Source organism: Bufo gargarizans, chromosome 1 (assembly GCF_014858855.1).
Source record: "Bufo gargarizans isolate SCDJY-AF-19 chromosome 1, ASM1485885v1, whole genome shotgun sequence".
Taxonomy (NCBI): Eukaryota; Metazoa; Chordata; class Amphibia; order Anura; family Bufonidae; genus Bufo; species Bufo gargarizans.
This window is the reverse complement of record NC_058080.1, coordinates 679,134,249-679,157,328: the sequence shown is the minus strand read 5'-3', so window position 1 is coordinate 679,157,328 and position 23,080 is coordinate 679,134,249. Positions and strand designations below refer to the sequence as shown.

Here is a 23,080-nt window from a genome sequence, read left to right as displayed (position 1 = left end):
TCAGCAAAAATTACGGGTGATGTCCATTTGGCATGTGTATTACATCAGTTTTTTTTGCTGATCCATTGCAACAATGCCTATCTTTGTCTGCAAAACGGAGAATAGGACATGTTCTATTTTTTTTGCGGGGCTACGGAATGGACATATCGATGCGGACAACACGCGGTGAGCTGTCCGCATTTTTTTGCGGACCCATTAAAATGAATGGGTCTACATCCAATCCGCATAAAAAAGTAATGGACACGGAAACAAAATACGTTTGTGCATGAGGCCTAAGGATGAGCGAACTTGTGTTTCAAGTTCGGGGTTCAAGGTTCGAGTAAGGGCTCATGCACACGACCGTATGTATTTTGCACTCCTCAAAAAACGTATTTGCAAAAACTAGGGATGACGTCCGTTTGCATTTCTTATTTTGTGGAACGGAACAGCTGGCCCCCTATTAGAACAATCCTATTCTTGTCAGTAATGCGGACAATAATAGGACATGTTCTATGTTCTTGCAGAACGGACATACGGACCTACGGAAACAGAATGCACATAGTAACTTCCGTTATTTTTGCAAATCCATTGAAGTGAATGGTTCCGCATACGGTCCACAAAAAAATAAAAATAATGAACGGACACAGAAAGAAAATATGTTTGTGTGCCCTTATCTAAGAATTCTGTTATGGATTGTGCTACTACAGACCATGTCCACTATTTTGTCCAGCAAAGTACTAGTACTTATACCGGTAACTGGACAGACCCCACTATGCCCCACAAGTCACTATAATATGCAACTCCAAGAGAATACTGGGCTGCTATATACGCATATATACGGTACATGGACTGCATTAGCTGTGCTTCTCTATCCCTTATTGGGTGACTAAATGTCAGGTGACTTTCTAGTACCAGGAAGTTGAGTGCAGCCTGTGACTGTGGAGGCCACATCTGATATTACCGTAATTACTAGATTATATGAGTTTTCCTAAGGGTTATACCCACAGAGCAGACTGCAGCCGTACAGGACAAGGTACTGATACATTGTTACGTCACCTGTAGTGTTTGTTGTACCAAATTCTATTGATGGTGTACAGAGTTATCATGACAAATCAGATATGCATGTACATAGCTAATCCTGTCTGCCACAGCTAGTGTCCAGGCTGCAGCAGCCATCAGTGGTCTGCAACCTACACTTCATCTGTTGTGAAACTACAACTCCTAGTTGCATAAACTACAGCTCTCAGCAGCTGGTAAGCTGCAGGTGCCAGATCACCGCAGTACAGCGTATACATGTAGGAATCAGGAATATAAGATCTAGTGCTACGTGTTACTGTGCCTTACTGTTATTATTGCTGGAAAGCCATAGTGTGCAACCAGAAAACTTCCCCTGGCCTCACTGTTACCGCAGAGCTCTTGTCATACATACTGCATTAAAGGGATTGTGCAGCTTAATGTCACAGCGGCTAGAAGGGGGAGGGAGGATCCATGGAGCAAACACAACAGTCGAGGTGGTCCTACAGATGCTCAGTTGGGTTCATGTCTGGCAAATTAGGGGCCAGGGTAGTACTCGGAAGTCTTGGTCATACTCTTCCAACCAGTGCCGGTGTAACGTTACATTACCCTACTTCGTGAGATTTCCCTACCTCGTAACTTCCGGTCGCACCGGAAATGACGTGAGGAGGCGTGCCGGAGTTGTGCCGATCTGCGCAGTCGCAAAACGACGGTTTAGGGAATTCTCACAGCGGAGTTCAGCTGGACATCGGGACACTGCGCATGCGCCGGAGAGCCTCACCAGCCTTAGAGTAGGAAAAAATTACAGCCCAGTGCGCAAGCGCTGCTAACTACAGAAATCCATCCGATCTCCGTGCCTGCACAGTCTGGGGGTAGGGAGATCTGATGGCTATTTTTTCTGTTAAATTTATATATTTATTAAACAGAAAAAAATGGCCATCAGATCTCCCTACACACACACTGCGCAGGCGCTGAGATCGGATGGATGTTCCGTAGTTAGCCGCGCTTGTGCACTGGGCCATAATTTTTCCCTACCCTAAGGCTGGTGAGGCTCTCTGTCGCTTGCGCAGTGTCCCGGTTTCCAGCTGAACTCCGCTGTGAGATTTCCCTAAACCGTCGTTTTGCGACTGCGCAGATCGGCACAACTCCGGCACTAGTCGTGTAAGGCTACTTTCACACCTGCATTAGGTGCGGATCCATCTTGTATCTGCACAGACGGATCCGCACCGATAATGCAAACGCTTGTATCGGTTCAGAACGGACCCGTTTGCATTGCCATGCATTTGTTCATGATAATGCAAACGGGTCTGTTTTGACTTGCACTGAAAGTCAATGGGAGGCGGATCTGTTTTCAATTGCACCATATTGTATCAGTGAAAACGGATCCGTCCCCATTGACTTACATTGTAAGTCAGGACTGATCCGTTTGGCTGAGCGGAATGGAGGCTGAACGGAGCCAAACTGATGCATTCTGAGCGGATCCATTCAGAATGCATTGGGGCTAAACTGATCCGTTTTGGGCCGCTTGTGAGAGCCCTGAAACGGATCTCAGAAGCGGAATTCAAAACGCCAGTGTGAAAGTAGCCTAACATGTCGCATTCTTTTGCTGGAAGATCCCATCTGTCCCAGGGAAGACAATGGCGCACATTTACTAAAGTGTCTGTGCCTGTTCTCATGAGTAAAAAGCCTGTTTCCGACTGTCTTATTGTTTAAGTCTCCTTTACCAACTGTTTTTGCACCTGTTTTGGAGGCATTTGCCTGTTATGTCTATATTTTTTTTAAGACAAATCCAGAAGTTTTGAAACTTTTTCTCCTACTTTCCGTCCTATTTATGTAGGTTATTTTGTCTAATATCTACGTCACCCCAGGGCTGGCGTACTTTCTGTCTCTGTTTTGAATGGTGAGTTGCACCACAATTTGTTTACGTTCATGGAGACTAGCGCAATAATTAATCTCACTCGCACCACGTTTTCATGCATATATTAATTAGATCAGTTTTAGTGAATATGAATGTCTTACAAGGAAACGACCACTAGATGTCAGACTTAAAGGGGTTAACCAATTCTTATAATGAACCACACCCCAATGCCCAGGTCCCTGCTATGTATTATACTTATCTGCTCCCCAGCACCCATGTCACTCTGGATCCCCGCAGGGCCACCACTGCATCTCCCATTGCACGGATCAACATCCGTGAGTCGCCAATACCAGGCTGCGACGGGGACGAGCCTCCCTAGCATCATGGGGATGCAGTGGCAGCAGTGTGGGGCGTCTCTAAGTTAAAACATTCGGGACCTGGGCATTGGATGTACTGCCCAGAGATATAAGACGCACATTTTTTCCCCTAAAAGTGAGGAAAAAATGGCAGTGTCTTATACGCCGAATGTTAATGACCGCTTCCATTATGGAAACAGTTATCAGCATGCTATAGGGGTAGGTAACAGTGAGGGAAGCCCTGCACTGACTCTACTCACCACTCCCTGGTATTCTTCTGGGCCCTGGGCGCGCACTATGACCTGACACTGTGTGATGCCAGGTCACAGTGCAGCAGAGACCAGAAGACAACCAGGGAGCTGGGATTTCTGCTGAATGGCAGCTCTGTCTGGAGCAACCAAGGTAAGTTTATTTAGTTTATATTTTTTACCATTTAATCTGAAGTCTGATGGGGGTCTGATCTGAGGCAGATGGGAGCCTGATCTGAGGACTGCTGGGGTCTGGTGGAGGCTGGGGGAGTCAGGGGTCTGATCTGAGGCTGATAGAGGTTGGGGTTTGATCTGAGGCTGATGGAGCTTGTGGTGTGTGATGAGGGTCTGATCTGAAGTCTGATGGAAAAACATTTTTTTCTTATTTTCCTCCTGTAAATCCTAGCTGGGTCTTATAGTCCAGAAATACAGTACAAATGTATTGCTGTCCTCAGGACTGCGATACAATTGAATCTCTGCTGTGGAACACGGGAGCCAATTGCTCCCTGTGCCGCCGTTCTCTTTCATAGGCGTCAGGTAACTAGGCTTGAGGGGTCACTATAAGGGATGTGGGCACTATAGGGACTATGGACACTACAGGAGGCAGTTTAAGGACTGTGGGCACTACAGTTGGCACTATAAAGTCTGGGGGTACAATAGGGTCAGTTTAAGCACTGGGGGCTCTCCAGCGGGGCACCATAAGGATTGTGGGCACCACAGGGAGGTACTATAAGATTTAGGAGCAATATAAGGTCTGGGGGCACTATGGGAGGCAGTTTAAGGACTGTGGGCATGAAAGGGGGGTACGATAAGGTTTGGGCACTGAAAGGTCTGGGGCACTACTGGGAGGGGGCTCTATAGGGGTGTTATAGAGTTGCCTTGCTAGTACTGGGTGCACAATGATGGGCATTATTATTTGGCACAATATAGGAGCACCACTACACACCTTCTGAAGTATTATCATTATTGGGGGCACTGTTACTATTGAGGGTACTCTGGGAGAGAAGTATTGAAATTGGTGGGACTTTTATACTACTATAGGGGGACTATCTTTATGGCAGTATAATTTCTGCAGTATAGTTTTTGGGGGCACAGTATTAGGAGTAGCGGCAGGGTGAAAGTTTTGTGGCACCAGAGTTGGGAGGATAATGATTAGTGTTAATCAAAGCTAGCTTCGGATGCTTCATCCAAAGTCGCTTCATTCTAAACTTCAGAATAAGGCTCCATTCACACATCCGTAGTGTATTGCGGATATACGCAAATTGCAATACACCCAGCCAGCACCCCCATAGAACTGCCAATTCTTGTCCGCAATTGCAATTTTTTTCCAGAGCCGCGGAGCGGAAGATCGGGGGCGCACTCTGGAAATGCGGATGCGGACAGCATACTGTGTGCTGTCCGTATCCATTCCTGCCCCATAGAGAATAAATGGGTCCGCAGCCGTTCTGCAATTTGCGGAATGGATGCGGACCCATTCTACAGACGTATCAATGAACCCTAATACTGTACGGAAATTTGTCTCTGTACAGTATTAGGCCTCTTGCACACGACCGTATGGATTTTTCAGTATTTTGCGGTACACAAAAAACGGATCCGCAAAAAATACGGATGACGTCCATGTGCATTCCGTTTTTGCGGAATGGAACAGCTGGCCCCTGATAGAACAGTACTATCCTTGTCCGTTATGCGGACAATAATAGGATATGTTCCATCTTTGAATGGAAATACGGAAACGGAAATACGGAAACGGAAGGCATATATATTCCATTTTTTTTATGCAGATCCATTGAAATGAATGGTCCGTATACGGAACGCAAAAAACTGAATGTAAACGAAAAAAAAAAAAGGCCTTAGAATGTATGGGGTCAGATGAGCCGACGTTAGTTATTCACGAAGTCATGCGTGACTTCGTTGAATAATTTCGGTAATTGATTTTGAAAGTGGAAAAACACTTTAAAACTTGAAACTCTGCTCTCTCTGCAACTGCTGCACCTTCTGCACTTTGACAGGACCAGGCAGTAAAAACATCATGATGCCCAGTGCCCACCCCTGTCAAAGTGCAGAGGGTGCAGCAGTTGCAGAGAGAGCAGAGCCTCAAGGTGTAACGGTAACGCCCCCATTGCTCCCAGAGGTTCATTTGCATATGTTAAAACTCAATTTTTCTCAGCAATGCGGCACATATGAACATGGGACCAACACAGATGCTTTCAGCTGCCAAGCGCACATGCAACAGGCAAGTCAGTTTGCGTAAGTACAAATCTACTGCTTGTCTGCAGAGTCTGATGACATCTCTGATAACTCCATATATGCCAGCAATCTGTAGGAAAAAAGGTTTTTTATAACATGCAAATTTGCCCTAGGTGCAACGAGGACGGGGCCATTGTACCTCGTTGCACCCATAGACTCTACCACCTGTCTGCTGTGCGACTTCCCCACTGTTGTGACAAACAGGCCAGGCAGTGAAAACATATTCATGCCTGGCCCTGAAGTCTCACAGGAGTTGGTTGGGCACAGTAAAGGGATGGAGACCACCAGGCAGATGAGCTCTGGGATATACAGATTGCTGGCACATACGGAGATACCACCAAACTCTTCAGACAAGCACCAATCAACAATGGCTGGCCATTTCACCTACTGGTGAGTGATAACAGATGCCCTTTAATGTGATCCTGCCACAACATATACCCTGCTGAAGAACCAACAGAAAGGGGGCACCATCATGGTTGTGTGACCATTGACCAAGCACCACTAGCTCTTAAGTTTTCCCTGGTTTCTTTTTTCATTTTCTGGGTCACATCAGAAGTACTACCATATTTTTTGCTCGCCCCATAAGACGCACTCCCCCCCCCCCCCCCCCCCCCCCCCAAAAGTGGTGAATCGCAGACTGTGATGTATGAGCCGGGAGAGAGGAGGGGCTGGAGTCCGGAACTAGGGGCGGGGCCTGGTGCAGTCACTGTGATCTTACACCGGGCCCCGCCGCTCACCGAAGTATTTATAAACACGAATCCTTATCCTGTTATTAGGTTTAACTAAGGCCTCTTTCACACTTGCGTTGTCCGGATCCGGCGTGTACTCCACTTGCCGGAATTACACGCCGGATCCGGAAAAACGCAAGTGAACTGAAAGCATTTGAAGACGGATCCGTCTTCAAAATGCTTTCAGTGTTACTATGGCAGCCAGGACGCTATTAAAGTCCTGGTTGCCATAGTAGTAGTGGAGAGCGGGGGAGCGGTATACTTACAGTCCGTGCGGCTCCCGGGGCGCTCCAGAATGACGTCAGAGCGCCCCATGCGCATGGATGACGTGCCATGCGATCACGTGATCCATGCGCTTGGGGCGCCCTGACGTCACTCTGGAGCGCCCGGGGAGCCGCACGGACGGTAAGTATGCTGCTCCCCCGCTCCCCACTACACTTTACCATGGCTGCCAGGACTTTAGCGTCCCGGTAGCCATGGTAACCATTCAGAAAAAGCTAAACGTCGGATCCGGCAATGCGCCGAAACGACGTTTAGCTTAAGGCCGGATCCGGATCAATGCCTTTCAATGGGCATTAATTCCGGATCCGGCCTTGCGGCAAGTCTTCAGGATTTTTGGCCAGAGCAAAAAGCGCAGCATGCTGCGGTATTTTCTCTGGCCAAAAAACGTTCCGGTCCGGAACTGAAGACATCCTGATGCATCCTGAATGGATTTCACTCCATTCAGAATGCATGGGGATAATCCTGATCAGGATTCTTCCGGCATAGAGCCCCGACGACGGAACTCTATGCCGGAACAAAAGAACGCAAGTGTGAAAGAGCCCTAAAGCTCTCCCCTGATCCCCTGTATCAGTACAGCACTTACGAACAAGCTTCCATAGCAGGCAGAGTGGACAGGCAGCAGTAACGTCACTCGCTGACGTCGAGCGCCTGCTCCTCCCACTTTATGAATGAAGCAGGCGGAGCAGGCGCTCAACGTCAGTGAGTGACGTTACTGCTGCCGTCCGCTCTGCCTGCTATGGAAGCTTGTTAGTAAGTGCTGTACTGATACAGGTGAACAGGGGAGAGCGCAGCTTTAGTTAAACTTATTAACAGGATAAGGATTAATGTTTATAAATACTGCGGTGAGCGGAGGGCCGGTATATTGGGGGACACTGTTATGAGGGGGATCTGTGGATGACCTATAGCAGTGTCATCCACAGATCCCCCACCCCATAACAATGCCATCCACAGATCCCCCCACCCCATAGCAGTGCCATCCACGGATCGCCCATAACAGTGCCATCCACAGATCGCCCATAACAGTGCCATCCACGGATCGCCCATAACAGTGCCATCCACGGATCGCCCATAACAGTGCCATCCACGGATCGCCCATAACAGTGCCATCCACGGATCGCCCATAACAGTGCCATCCACGGATCGCCCATAACAGTGCCATCCACGGATCGCCCATAACAGTGCCATCCACGGATCGCCCATAACAGTGCCATCCACGGATCGCCCATAACAGTGCCATCCACGGATCGCCCATAACAGTGCCATCCACGGATCGCCCATAACAGTGCCATCCACGGATCGCCCATAACAGTGCCATCCACGGATCGCCCATAACAGTGCCATCCACGGATCCCCCCATAACAGTGCCATCCACGGATCGCCCATAACAGTGCCATCCACAGATCCCCCACATGACAGTGCGTCATCCACAGATCCCCTAGAATAGTGTCATGTACAGACCACCATTAATTCAAAACCCACCAAAAGCACACCTTTTGGTTAAAAATATTTTTTTTCTTATTTTCCTCCTCAAAAACCTAGGTGCATCTTATAAGGCGAAAAATACTGTATATCTACAGTATTTATGGAAACACACTGACGCTTACGGTATTTCCCTTTTTTGCTTACTTTGCAGAATGCAGTATATACGGTAGTAAAATGAGCTACAGAAGCACCGCGGTCCTTTTACGTTGCTGGAAATGTAGAAAGTATGTAACAAACTCGACATGTATCATCAACGATGAAGAATGCACAGAAACTCTGGTCAGTATTGGAGTATTGGATAACGCTTGTCTATAGTGATGCTCTGTCTATAATGAGCCTTTGATTTACATTTCCTCTTTTTTATTCTTTGTGCTTTGAAGGGGATATAGCAGACAAGACTTTTATAGCACCCCTATAGTGAGCAGTCCCAGCTGTCAGACAAGTCTTTGGTGGGAACACCCCCTTAATGTGGATTATATCAAAGATGAGCAAAAATTGCAACAATTTTGCAACCCAAACTACAGTAGTTGTCAATTAAAGGGGTTTTCTGGAACTGAAAAAATAATAACCTAACCTCAGTATAGGTAATGCCATACTGTAGTGGATGCATGGAATAGCCTTCCTGCAGAAGTGGTAGCTGCAAATACAGTGAAGGGGTTTAAGCATGCATGGGATAGGCATAAGGCCATCCTTCATATAAGATAGTGCCAGGGGCTATTCATAGTATTCAGTATATTGGGCAGACTAGATGGGCCAAATGGTTCTTATCTGCCGACACATTCTATGTTTCTATGTAATCAATATGCTATTGGTGGCACCACCTGCATATTAGAGATGTCGCGAACATAAAATTTTCCGTTGGCGAACGCGAATTTTTGCAAATGTTCGCGAACGGGCGAACCGCCATTGACTTCAATAGGCAGGCGAATTTTAAAACCCACAGGGACTCTTTCTAGCCACAGTAGTGATGGAAAAGTTGTTTCAAGGGGACTAACACCTGGACTGTGGCATGCCGGAGGGGGATCCATGGCAAAACTCCCATGGAAAATTACATAGTTGACGCAGAGTTGGGTTTTAATCCATAAAGGGCATAAATCACATAACAATCCTAATTTTTTTGAACAACGTGGTTTAAAACATCCAGTGTGTGTGTATACGATCAGGTATGATGTTGTATCGATCAGGTAATGTAAGGGTTATGCCCGCTTCACAGACATTGACAGACCTAACTCCTCTTTTAATGCACCGCAAACAACTGCAAACAGTCCATTTGCCCAACCGCAAACGCCCCATTTGCACAAGGTTGGATACCAAGCTAGCCATGTCCAGTTGATGGCATTGAAGGTTTCTTCCTCCACCCAGCCACGTACAACACCAAGGGTCCCCAAAAGGTGAATTGAATTGATTTTTTGAACGGGGAGATGGTTAAAAAAACGCTGGCTCCCTCCCCTTTGTTTTAATCCACGGTCACTGCGTCTGCGCCGTGCAATTTACTGTCACACCCGATATGAGTGGTATTTTCTGTAGTACTATTCTCATCAATTTAATCCCTGTTATGTCCCATATCAGGACGTGTATTGAATGGATTTTAGACAACCGTAAACAGTTGTCAAAAGTTGACAAACTCCTTGCAGAAATGTGATTTATCTGTGTGCGTCATTCTTGTTCCTGCCAACTTTGGGCACTGTGCGTGCGCCGTGCAATGTACTCTGCCACACGGTATGAGTGGTGTGTTAACTAGTACTATTCTTATCAGTTTAATCCCTGTTACGTCCCCTATCCGGCGACTTGTGTTGAATTGATTTTAGGAACTGGGAGATGGAAAAAGCAGCTTGGCCGGTCCTCTTAGGCTGAGTTCACACGGGCGAGATTTCCGCGCGGGTGCAATGCGGTAGGTGAACGTATTGCACCCGCACTGAATCCTGACCCATTCATTTCTATGGGGCTGTGCACATGAGCGATTTTTTTCACGCATCACTTCTGCAATGCTTTAAAATCGCAGCATGCTCTATATTCTGCGTTTGTAACGCAGGACAGGCCCCATAGAAATGAATGGGGCTGAGTGAAAATCGCAAGCATCCGCAAGCAAGTGCGGATGCGGTGCGATTTTCACTCATGGTTGCTAGGTGACAGTCTATTCACTGTATTATTTTCCCTTATAACATGGTTATAAGGGAAAATAATAGCATTCTGAATACAGAATGCTTAGTACAAGGTCAATTGAGGGTTAAAAAAAAATAAAAGAAATTAACTCACCTTGTCCTCTTCATCGCGCAGTTCCCGGTCTCTTCTGATGAGCTGTCGGCTAAAGGACCTTTGGTGACGTCAGATCACATGCTCCAATCACATGGTACATCACCACGGTGATGTACCATGTGATTGGAGCATGTGATCTGACGTCACCAAAGGTCCTTTAGCCGACAGCTCATCAGAAGAGACCGGGAACTGCGCGATGAAGAGGACAAGGTGAGTTAATTTCTTTTATTTTTTTTTAACCCTCAATTGACCTTGTACTAAGCATTCTGTATTCAGAATTCTATTATTTTCCCTTATAACCATGTTATAAGGGAAAATAATACAATCTACACTACAACTAACCCAAACCTGAACTTCTGTGAAGAAGTTCGGGTCTGGGTACCACAGTCGGTTTTTTATCACGCGAGTGCAAAACACATTGCACCCGCGTGATAAAAACTGAACATCGGAACGCAATCGCAGTCAAAACTGACTGCAATTGCGTACCTAATCGCGCGGGTTTGCCGCAATACACCGGGACGCATCCGGACCTAATCCGGACACGCCCGTGTGAACCCAGCCTTAGGCCTCTTTCACACGACCGTTTTTTTTTTTCCGTTTTGCGGGCCGTTTTTTGCGGTCCGTATACGGTCCGTATACGGAACCATTCATTTCAATGGTTCCGCAAAAAAAACGGAATGTGTTCCGTATGCATTCCGTTTCCGTATTTCCGTTTTTCCGTTCCGTTGAAAGATAGAACATGTCCTAAATTTGGCCGCAAATCACGTTCCATGACTTCATTAAAGTCTATGGGTCCGCAAAAAAACGGAATGCATACGGAAATGCATCCGTATGTCTTCCGTATCCGTTCCGTTTTTTGCGGAACCATCTATTGAAAACTGTTATGCCCAGCCCAATTTTTTATATGAAATTACTGTATACTGTATTTGCCATACGGAAAAACGGAACGGAACAACGGAACGGAAACGGAACCACAACGGAAGCAAAAAACGGAACAACGGATCCGTGAAAAACGGACCGCAAAACACTGAAATGGACATACTGTCGTGTGAAAGAGGCCTTAGGCTGAGTTCACACGAGCGTGACAGATTTGGTCCGGATGCGTTCAGGGTGCGTTCAGTTAAACTCGCACCATTTTGCAAGCAAGTTCAGTCAGTTTTGTCTGCGATTGCGTTTAGTTGTTCAGTTTTTTCTGCGCGGGTGCAATGCGTTTTGATGCGTTTTTCACGCGCGTGATAAAAAACTGAAGGTTTACAAACAACATCTCTTAGCAACCATCAGTGAAAAACGCATTGCACCCGCACTTGCTTGCGGATGCAATGCGTTATTCACGCAGCCCCATTCACTTCTATGGAGCCAGGGCTGCGTGAAAAACGCAGAATATAGAACATGCTGCGATTTTAAAGCATTGCAGAAGTGATGCATGAAAAAAAACGCTCATGTGCACAGCCCCATTGAAATGAATGGGTCAGGATTCAGTGCGGGTGCAATACGTTCACCTACTGCATTGCACCCGCGCGGAAATCTCGCCCGTGTGAACGCAGCCTTACTCCCAAGTTGGGGCACTGCGAGTGCATGGAGCAATGTGCTGTGACACCCTATATGAGTGGTGTCTTAACTAGTACTATTCCTATCAGTTTAATCCCTGTTACGTCCCACATCAGGGATTGCCTTTTGTGAAAAAAAATTTAGGCCGGGTACCTTCGACTGCCTTCACAGTGACAGACCAAACTCTGATACACCAAACTGAATTGATTTTAGGAACCGGGAGATGGAAAAAGCAGCTTGGTCGGTCCTCTTACTCCCAAGTTGGGGCACTGCGCGTGCACAGAGCAATGTGCTGTGACAACCTATATGAGTGGTGTCTTAACTAGTACTATTCGTATCAGTTTAATCCCTGTTACGTCCCCTATCCGAGGACGTGTGTCGAATTGATTAACCATTGTCGAATTAACGAACCATTACGACATCCTGAAATAATTTAGTTCTGAGCTCTGTACTTGCTTTGTATTGGAATTTATGGGGATTTTTTAAATTGTCTGCATTATTTCTAATAAACTATTAAGAGACTTTATTATGATTTTTTTATGTTATGTATTAAAAACCTATACAACTTAAAAAAAAAATGAAAAAAGAAAATTAATGTTTTTTCTATGAAAAATTATCCAGCCGATCGCTTTTGGGCTGATCATAATGAAGCAACGGCCTTATCATCTGGGGTGTGGCAACATTGCCAACACACTCATAGAGGTAATGATCGCTTCTTTGTGATACGCAAGCCCCTTCACCACAACAAGGTACTGATCACGAAGGGGAATTGACACATGTATGTGCCTTTTTTTTGTTTTGTTTTTGCAGCCACAGTGCAGCACCAGAGGCCAGAAAAATTAGGCATGCACACATGCCTAAAAAATTAGGCATTGTTGCAGCCGGAAAAATTGATGTTTTCCAGGCAGTAAAACATTGCGGCTTGAACCCTAGTTGGTGGCGGAGAATTCAAGAAAGTCATCCGGTATGCAGACATTAAATACAGCAGCGTGGGGACCCTTTTGAGGCCAAGGCATGTCATCAGGCCTTTTGTTAGTCAAACATATCCCCCACTGTCAGTCCCTTCGGGATCCATGCCTCATTCATCTTAATGAAGGTGAGGTAATCAACACTTTTTCGACCGAGGCGACTTCTCTTGTCAGTGACAATGCCTCCTGCTTACACTAAAGGTCCTTTCTGACAGAACACTTGAAGCGGGGCAGGCCAGAAGTTCTATCGAAAACTGGGATAGCTCAGGCCACAGGTCAAGCCTGCACACCCAGTAGTCAAGGGGTTCATCGCTCCTCAGAGTGTCGATATCTGCAGTTAAGGCAAGGTAGTCTGCTACCTGTCAGTCGAGTCGTTCTCTAAGGCTGGATCCCGAAGGGCTGTGGCGATGTGTAGGACTGAAAAAGCTCTGCATGTCCTCCATCAACAACACATCTGTAAAGCATCCTGTCCTTGCCGCCGTGGTCGTGGTAGGAGGGGGATTACTTTCACCTCTTCCCCAGTTAGATTCCCGTTATGCTGTGACACCCCCCTTATAAGCTGTGTAAAGCATATTTTTTAGTTTGGTTTGAACTGCTGCATCCTTTCCGACTTTCGGTAATTTGGTAACATTTCCGCCACTTTCTGCTTATACCGGGGGACTAGTAGCGTGGCCACCAAATACAGGTCGTTCTCCTTCATCCTTTTTATACGAGGGTCCCTCAACAGACATGACAGCATGAAAGACCCCATGTGCACAAGGTTGGATGCCGAGCTACTCATTTCCCGTTGCTCGTCCTCCCTGATGTCATTGACGGTCTTTTGTTTCCCCCAGCCACGTACAACACCACGGGTCCCAGATAGGTGACAACAACAAGCACCCTGGGATGCCTGCTGTGGTTGGTCTTCCTCCTCCTCAAAGCCACATTCCTCCTCTGACTCCTCTTCCTCATAGTCCTCTTGCAGCGTTGCCGCAGGTCCGGCAAGCGATGATGACAAGGCTGTTTCTGGTGGTGATGGTGACCACAACTCTTCCTCTTCCTCTTCACGCTCATCTACAGCCTGATCCAGCACTCTTCGCTGGGCACGCTCCAGGAAGAAAACAAATGGGATGAGGTCGCTGATGGTGCCTTCGGTGCGACTGACTAGGTTTGTCACCTCCTCAAAAGGACGCATGAGCCTACAGGCATTGCGCATGAACGTCCAGTAACGTGGCAAAAAAATTCCCAGCTCCGCAGAGGTTGTCCTAGCACCCTGGTCATACAAATACTCGTTGACGGCTTTTTCTTGTTGGAGCAGGCAGTCGAACATTAGGAGTGTTGAATTCCAACGTGTCGGGCTGTAGCAAATCAAGCGCCTCACCGGCATGTAGTTTCGCCGCTGAATATCGGAAAAGTGCGCCATGGCCGTGTAGGAACGCCTGAAATGGCCACACACCTTCCTGGCCTGCTTGAGGACGTCCTGTAAGCCTGGGTACTAAGACACAAAGCGTTGTACGATGAGATTCAACACATGTGCCATGCACGGCACATGTGACAACTTGGCCAAATTCAATGCCGCCAACAAATTGCTTCCATTGTCACACGCCACTTTGCCGGTCTCCTGTTGGTGCGGGGTCAGCCACTGATCCACCTCGCGTTCAGAGTAGACAGGAGTGCTGGTCCGGTGTGGCTCTCTGCTTTCAGGCAAGTCAACCCCAAGACAGCGTGACACTGTCGTATCTGGGATGTGGAATAGCCCCTGGGGAGCTGGGGGGATTCAGTTAATGTGCAGCCAGATGCCGCTGCAGAAGAGGACTCAGCCGAGGAGGTTATCGAAGAGGATGGAGTAGGAGGAGTAGAGGAGGTGGCAGTAGGCCTGCCTGCAAGTTGTGGCGGTGTCACCAACTCTGCTGCAGAGCCACGCATTCCATGTTTGTCAGCCGTCAGCAGGTTGACCCAATGCGCAGTGTACGTTATATAACTGCCCTGACCGTGCTTTGCAGACCAGGTATCAGTGGTCAGATGGACCCTTGCCCCAACACTGTATGCCAGAGATGCCATGACTTCCTTTTCAATAACAGAATAGAGGTTTGGGATTGCCTTTTTTAAAAAAAAAATTTGTCTGGGTACCTTCCACTGTGGTGTCCCAATAGCGACAAATTTTTTGAAGGCCTCAGACTCCACCAGCTGGTATGGTAAAAGCTGGCGGGCTAAGAGTTCCATCAAGCCAGCTGTCGCCGGGCAAGGGGGTGACTCTGTGCCATTGGCTTCTTACGCTCAAACATTTCCTTTACAGACACCTGACTGTGGGCAGATGAGATAGAACTGCTGAAGGTGAGAGGCGGAGTGGCGGGTGGTTGACGTGGCTGAAGATGCTGGACCAGGAAGAGTGGTGGCTTTGAGTTTGTGTGCTGTTTGTACTCATGTGTTGATCCCATTGGCATTTGTGATGTGAGATCATGTGCCTTCGCAAAGCAGTTTTGGACTTCCCACGACTCAGTTTCTTTTCGCACAGTTTGCAAATGGCATTGCTGTTATCAGAGGCAGACACACAAAAAAAAAAATGCCACACTGCTGAGCTTTGCAATGACTGCATTCTGGTGGTGGCAACAGCATGTGTTGATTGGTGTGCTGTCTGGCTGACCCCGGGTGCCGATACATATTGTCTGACTGTGCCACTAGCTCCTTGCGACGACCTCCCCCTGCTTCCAACTCGTCTCCTCCTTCTCTCTGTCTCCCCTTCTGAACTTTCCCCCTCTTCTTCTTCTCTTCGAGCAGGCACCCACGTGGCATCCACAGACACATCGTCATCATCAACCACTTCACTTGTATCTGACACCTCAGCAAAGGAAGCAGCAGCGGGTACAACATCATCATCATCACACTGTACGTCCATGTGTGTAATCCTGCCTGACTGAGAGATATCCCTGTTATCTACATCCTCTGGCAATAATGGTTGCGCATCACTAATTTCATCCAAATAATGTGTAAATAACTCCTCTGACAGATCAAGTGAAGCGGCTGTGGTGGTAGTGGTGGTGGTGGCGGAGGGCGGGAGAGTGGTAACTTGAGAGCAGGTGACCGAAGCTGAGCTGGAGGAGGATGGTGCGTCAAGGTTCTTAGCGGAAGTGGTTGAAGATTGGGTGTCCTGTGTAAGCCAGTCAACTATGTTCTCAGAATTTTTCGGGTTCAGGGTATGTGGCCTCGGAACACTGGGCATTATTCCAGGGCCAGTGGAAATCACAACACCACGACCACGACGGCCCCTGCGGGGTGGCCTGCCTCTGCCTGTCATATTTTTTTTGATAAGTAGTACTATGTGTGCAAGGTACTGTGCCACCCTATATAAGTGGTGGGCAGTGGGCACAGTACAGTCTGTGTGGGCCTGTACTTTTTTTTTTATCTGCAAGGTATTGTGACACATAGAACTGGACTGAGCAAGTTTATTTTTTTAGTTTTCAATTTTTTGTTCAATCAGTGCTAATATACCCTTAGGCATGTTCTTTTTGAATTCAGTTGTGGTACAAAATTTATTGAGTACGTCACTGGTCTTTATACTGTCTGCAGACATTGGAGGTGTCTTCATATTCAGCTTATATTTTAACATAGCTTAATGGTTTTGAGAATAGCATTTCTAAATGTTAAGGGCCTCAGCAGCCCAGCTAAGCACTCTTTATTTAGGAAAGAAACGCTTAATCTAAATTGTGATATTATGTGTGCACAGGAGGCGTACCTGAATAAGGCAGACAGTACTAGACTTAAAAAATTATTTTTTCCATAGCATCACCACGACGGCCATTCAAGGAGATTGACCCCTGAAGCAGAGAAAGGTTTAAATACCCCCCTCCCAACACCAAACAATAGTGTTTCCTGTCCCTACAGAGGACAGGGGCGAAAAAAGGTCTCCATGTGCAGCCACCATGGAGATGAAGGTCCTGCATGATGTGGAGTCGCGTACCTGCTTTGGCGGGACCCCCCTGCCAGCCTCCGGTCTTGTACTAACGCTGGGCATGGGGCCGGGGGAGAGACTCGCCTCCGGTTGATCTGGGGCCTGCTCCCGGAGCACAGACGCCCGCCGGTTTACCTGAAACCTCAGCGGTTGCGCGCTCAGTGCCATACGGCGCTATACAAATTTGTCACTTCCGGCCAGCAGTGACGTCACCGGAAGTGACGCGGACGGCCTTCTGATGGCGGGATCTGGTCAAAAAAAAAAAATTTCAATTCAAATGGATCCACCTGCTGCAGTGTCCTGTGGTGAGTGATCACTCTCTCTGCTACCCCTCCAGGATGTCTGCGTCTGAGCACACTGAGGCCTCTACCCTGCCGTTCGTAAGTTCCCCATAGGGGAGAGTCTTGTTTCTTCTCTCACCTGGGCACACTATTGTGGATCTTTTCCCTGGTTCTAATGGGCTTTTCTGGCTGTTTCAGACTGCTAAAGATCCGCTAAGAAAGCCCAAGAGATCCTCAAAGTGTATTTCATGCTTTAAGCATTTACCTGATGACCATCCTAAGAAATTGTGCAGGGACTGCATTGCTAAAATTGTCCATGAGGAACAGCCGTCCCTCATGGACGAAATTAGATCTATGATGCAGGAAGAGATTAAGTCCTCCTTTGAGGCCATTTCTGCACTACAAAGAGAGAAACCTGCTTATACGGAGCCCCCCTCCAAACGTCACAAATCAGGCGATTATGTTTCGGCTTCCTCTTCTAAATATGTTGAGGAGAAAGATAAACTCTCTGAGCGAGAATTTTCAGAGAGCAGAAGAAAATGTTATTTCTCTTCTGAAGATATGCCTGAGCTTTCAAAGGCCGTTAGGGCTACTATAGGGGTGGAGGAGGTGCATTCTGCTGTGTCAGTACAAGATGAGATGTTCGGAGGTCTCAGGGTGAAGAAATCCAAAGTCTTCCCTATTAATGAATAAATCAAGGGGATGATTTTGGATGAATGGGTGGATCCGGAGAAACGGCTAGGAGTTGCCAAATCCTTCCAAAATCGGCTTCTTTTTGATCAGGAAGAGGCTAAGACCTTCAACACTATTCCTAAAATTGATGCCCAGGTAGCTAGGGTCAATAAAAAGACCAGCCTACCATTTGAAGATGCCTCACAGCTCAAAGACCCGATGGATAGGAAGGCAGACGGTTTATTGAGAAGGTCATGGGAGGCGGCCATGTTCACACTTAAGTCAAACATAGCGGCCACATCAGTTGCCAGATCTATGTATGTCTGGCTCTCAGAGTTAGAGAATAGGGCTTCCAGTGATTCCCCAATGGTGGAGATTTTGGGTGCCATTCTCCTGTTAAAATCTGCTACCGCCTTCTTAGCGGACGTTTCTGCTGAGTCGGTATGCTTTGCAGCAAGGGATGCAGGTCTGTCTAATGCGGCCCGCCGTGCCTTGTGGGTTAAGTGCTGGTCGGGTGACAAGGTGTCGAAATCCAGACTATATGCCATTCCTTTTTCTGGGGAGTATATCTTTGGCCCAGAATTAGATAAAATTTTAGAAAAAGCCTCCGATAAAAAGAAGGGGTTCCCGGAGGAAAAAGTTTATAGAAGGAAGTCTCCCTTTCGTGCCCCTTCCAACCAAAATAATACAGTGGTAAGGGCAAGTCGGGCCGTTTCAGTTAGCCCAAAGGGGGTAGGGGTAAAGCTCCCTCCTCTTCCTCCCAAAAAGGAAACGAGAACCAGTGACATCAGGGTAGGGGGGAGACTGAGGATGTTTTTTCCCTGGGAGGAAATATCCTCAAACTCATGGGCTCTGAGGATTATAGAGTCAGGATACAGAATACAGTTCCTAGACCCTCCCCCAAAAAGATTCATAGTCGCCAAAATTTCGGTCCCAGACCCCAATCATCCTATTCGCGTAGGCATTCTGGAACTACTTGCAAAAGGGGTAGTGGCGGAAGTACCACCATCCGAACAGGGAAAGGGGTTCTATTCGAACCTCTTCCTAGTGAAAAGAAGGAGGGTTCCTATCGAACCATAATAAACTTAAAGCTCCTGAACAAGTACATTGCCTATCAAAAATTCAGGATGGAGACCCTAAAATCAATAGTTCCTCTGCTTAAGAACAATTCAGTAATGTGCACGGTCGACCTGACTGACGCTTGCTATCATGTCCCTATACATCCCAGCTCTCAGCGGTTCCTGAGGTCTGCGGTCAGAGACCATCTAGGCAGAATTCTCCACTTCCAATTCACCTCTCTCCCCTTCGGCATATCCTCAGCCCTCGGGTTTTTACAAAACTAATGATCGAGGTAGTTGCCTATCTAAGGAAGAAAGGTCTGACATTTTTCCCATACTTAGACGATTTTCTGATCTCAAACAGTTCTGCTATCCTACTGCAGAGAGATCTGAATCTCTTCCGTCAGACCCTGGAGGGATTAGGTTGGGTAATCGCTAGGAAAGTCACAGTTAAAACCGACAAAAAGGATCCAGTTCTTGGGGGTCATTCTGGACTCCCAGAGACAGCTAACTTGTTTGCCTCTGAGCAAGATACAGGACATCCAAAAGAGAATCTCCATCTTCAACTCCAAAATGTCCTACTCCATCAGGGACTCAATGAGTCTCTTAGGGATCCTTACGTCCTGCATACCATCTGTTCAGTGGTGCCAGATCCACTTCCGAACCCTGCAGATGTGGATCCTCAGGGTCTGGGACAGAAGGGAGTCTTCCCTAGACCAAAAAGTGATCATCCCTCAAAGGATAAAAACCTCCCTCCTTTGGTGGAAAAACAGGCTCAATATCTCCAAGGGGGTGATGTGGTCAATGAATCCCTACACCCAGATCACCACGGATGCAAGCCAGTGTGGCTGGGGAGTGAAGGTCTGAGATGCTTATTACCAAGGAGTCTGGCCAAAGTCGATCAGTCTCCAGTCGTCGAATTTTCGAGAATTGATGGCAGTCTGGGAAACTCTAAAGAAAGCCAAAACTCATCTTCAAGGCATCACATAAGGGTCCTGTCAGACAATACGACAGTGAAAATATATTTAAATCATCAGGGAGGCACGGGATCAAGCAGCCTGCTAGATTTGTTGGCAAGAATATTCACTGGGCAGAAGCGAATGTTCATTTGGTGTCTGCAGTCCACCTAAAAGGGTCTTTAAATGTGGAAGCAGACTACCTCAGCCGGAAAAAGATAGACCACTCAGAATGGTCCTTAAACGAGGACGTTTTCCTGACGATGACGGACAAATGGGGCAGACCAGCAATAGATCTCTTTGCCACACGGGTAAACTCAAAATTGCCAGTTTTTTGTTCCCTAAATCCCAGAGACAGCCCGAAATTTCTGGACGCATTCTCTTTCAGATGGAATCGAGGTCTTTATAATGCCTTCCCTCCTCTTCCGCTAATCCCGAGGGTGATACAGAAAATCATTCAGGACAAGGCTTCAGTAATACTAGTAATGCCCTACTGGCCGAAAAAGAGCTGGTTCCCAATCTTGTCGAACCTTGCCATGCTAAGGCATCAGGGATTATCGGATGCAGTAATTTCCACCCTCAAAGCCTCCAGAAAGAAGGTCACCTTTTCAATTTACCTGAAAATCTGAAAACGTTTCTGCTCGTGGTCAGGTTTACCCTTGCCAAATACCTCAGCTCCAAATAGCCAATTAATTCTGGATTTCTTACAAAAAGGATTTGACATGAGGTTGAGACCATCTACACTCCAAGTCCAGGTATCAGCCCTCAGTTGCTTTTCTGACACCGAATTGGCAAATCATAAGTGGATAAGGCGATTCATGAAGGCAATAACGTGGTTACGTCCGACTCTAAGGTCTCATGTCCCCACCTGGGATTTAAATATTGTCCTTAAGGGACTATCACATTCTCCATTTGAGTGACTGCTCCTTGAAACTAAAATCTTTCAAGACCGCATTCCTGGTGGCCATCACCTCAGCCAGAAGAATCAATGAGCTACAAGCACTATCGATTAGAGAGCCCTACCTACAGGTCCTGGACGACAAGATAATTCTAAAACTTGATCAGTTTTTTCTACCGAAAGTGGTTTCGAAGTTTCATAAAGACCAGTAGATCACTCTGCCTTCACTGTTTAACAACCCGTCAAATGATTGGGAATCTATCCTTCATTTGCTTGATGTTAGACGGGCAGTTCTTGATTACTTAGAAACCACAAAAGATTTCAGGAAGTGGGACTGCCTCTTTATCCAGTTTGGAGGAAGAAACAAGGGTCAGAAGGTTTCCAAGTCCTCCATTGCCAGATGGATCAAAGCTACCATTGCTTCCTCTCTGTTGATGTCCCTTAGCTAGGGAAACTCTATGCTTAATTCCGAAATAACCTTTTCCTTAATATTTCTTGGCTTCTCCCCCTCTCTACCTACCTCTCTGATGCTCTCCTGCCGATCTGGCCCTGGACACCTATTTCAAAACAAGGGTGATACTCATGATAGTGTCTCACCCCCCCCCTAATTCTCTAATATTCTTACTCTCCTATACTCCTACTTACTTTTCTTAATACCTTTTTCCCATACTGTTTCTTCCCTCTTGCTTTTCACTTCTCTTGCTCTCTATTTACAATATGGTACTGTTATGTACAAGGCTTTTCTCCTACCTGGAGCTGTATTGTTCATCTTTGTATGAACATCATGTTACTCTACCTGTTATGGTATATGTTAATGTTCTGTATGTTTTCTACTTGTTCCTCAGATGTGGGATGTCTAGAAACAGACTGTGGTATCACTATCTTGTGGATGTATTGGAATCTCCCTCTCCTTGTGGCGGCGCCCTCCTCCCCCTCTCACTAGCGGTATTTACCAGCACTATTCTTCAAACTTATGTGCTTGCTCTACCATCTCTCTCCCTAGACCATGGGTGAAATTAGAATAACATCATATAATGTCAAGGGGTTGAGGTCTCCTTCAAAGAGATGTCAAATCCTTTCACAACTTAATATAGAGAAATGCTCAATAGTCTTCTTACAGGAGATGGTAACTATCCGAACCTCTCCTACTCAAAATTTCCCAGTTGGCATCACTGTGGAGCTGGGGGTGCAGCTTCAAAGGGAGTCAGTATCGGATTCCATAAAGATCTGTCATTCCAATACAAAACACACATCCAAGACCCAGAGGGAAGATTCCTGATTCTAAAACTAAAAATTCTAAAAATGCTAATAGGGCAGACTTTACTCACCCTAGTTAATGTATATGCCCCTAACAAGGACCAAATCACCTGGCTCTCCACCCTCTTTTCTCTTATAGAGACCCACAGGGAGGGAATTTTGATTGTAGCAGGTGACTTTAACATAGCTCTCCATCCTTTAGTGGACACCTCTTCAAAGAAATCATCCATCCCCACAAGGGCTCTCAAATTAATACAAAACAGGTTATTTGATATGGGAGTGTTAGATACTTGGCGCTGTCTTAATCCTGACTCACTTGACTATTCTTTCTATTCACCAGCTAATGATTCATATAGCAGGATAGACTATATCTTTATATCAAGAGAACACCTACAACACTGCTCCTCTGCCAAAATTGGTGACATGACCCTCTCGGACCATTCCCCAGTATATTGTTACCTCTGTATTGCGTAAGAAATCTAACTGGAGATTCAACGAGTCTCTGCTGGGCAACCCGAGTAATAAATCCCAAATCACTTCCTTTCTAGAGGAATTTTTCTCCATTAATCACACCCCAGATGTATCCCCCCAGGTCCTATGGGACACACATAAAGCTTATATTAGAGGTAGATTAATTAGCCTTTGCTCCTTCCTCAAAAGAGAATCTGACAAAAAATACACAACTCTACTGGAGAAGATTCATGCTCTGGAGAAGGCGCACAAGCTATCGTTACTAGCTCAACAGTTGGTGGAACTCTCTTCCCTTAGGACAGAACTGAAGAATCTCCTGAATGAGCGCTCAGCTAAATACTTTCTGTCTGCTCAACAAAAGTTTTATGCCCATGGCAACAAGGCATCAAAATGTATGATGCAGAGAATTAAGCAGAGAAAAAGCTCCCGCCTTGTCCAGAGTATTAGATCTTCCCAGGGGAACCTCCTATTTAAGGCCGAAGAAATTGCTGAACAATTCAAACTTTATTATAAGGCCCTGTATAATCTACCCACTCCCACGCCTCCAGACCCCTCTATGGGGAGAGAAGATAATATAAATAAGTTCCTGAAAC

At 46.6% G+C, this 23,080-nt stretch overlaps 1 protein-coding gene across 2 annotated transcripts in view; it reads left to right on the top strand.

Moving 5' to 3' along the window:
* Nucleotides 1-931: 931 nt before the first annotated feature.
* Nucleotides 932-23,080, top strand: part of RNF180 (ring finger protein 180) — a 166,989-nt gene continuing 144,840 nt past the window's right edge. Inside the window, exons 1-2 of one of the 2 annotated variants that reach the window (XM_044292357.1) lie at nt 932-1,012; nt 8,346-8,473. In XM_044292357.1, coding sequence (XP_044148292.1) covers nt 958-1,012; nt 8,346-8,473 — 183 coding nt within the window. In that variant the 5' untranslated portion in view covers nt 932-957. Of the gene's footprint in view, nt 1,013-8,343; nt 8,474-21,604; nt 21,705-23,080 lie in introns of those variants that run through there. The other variant, XM_044292368.1, reaches the window with a different exon arrangement.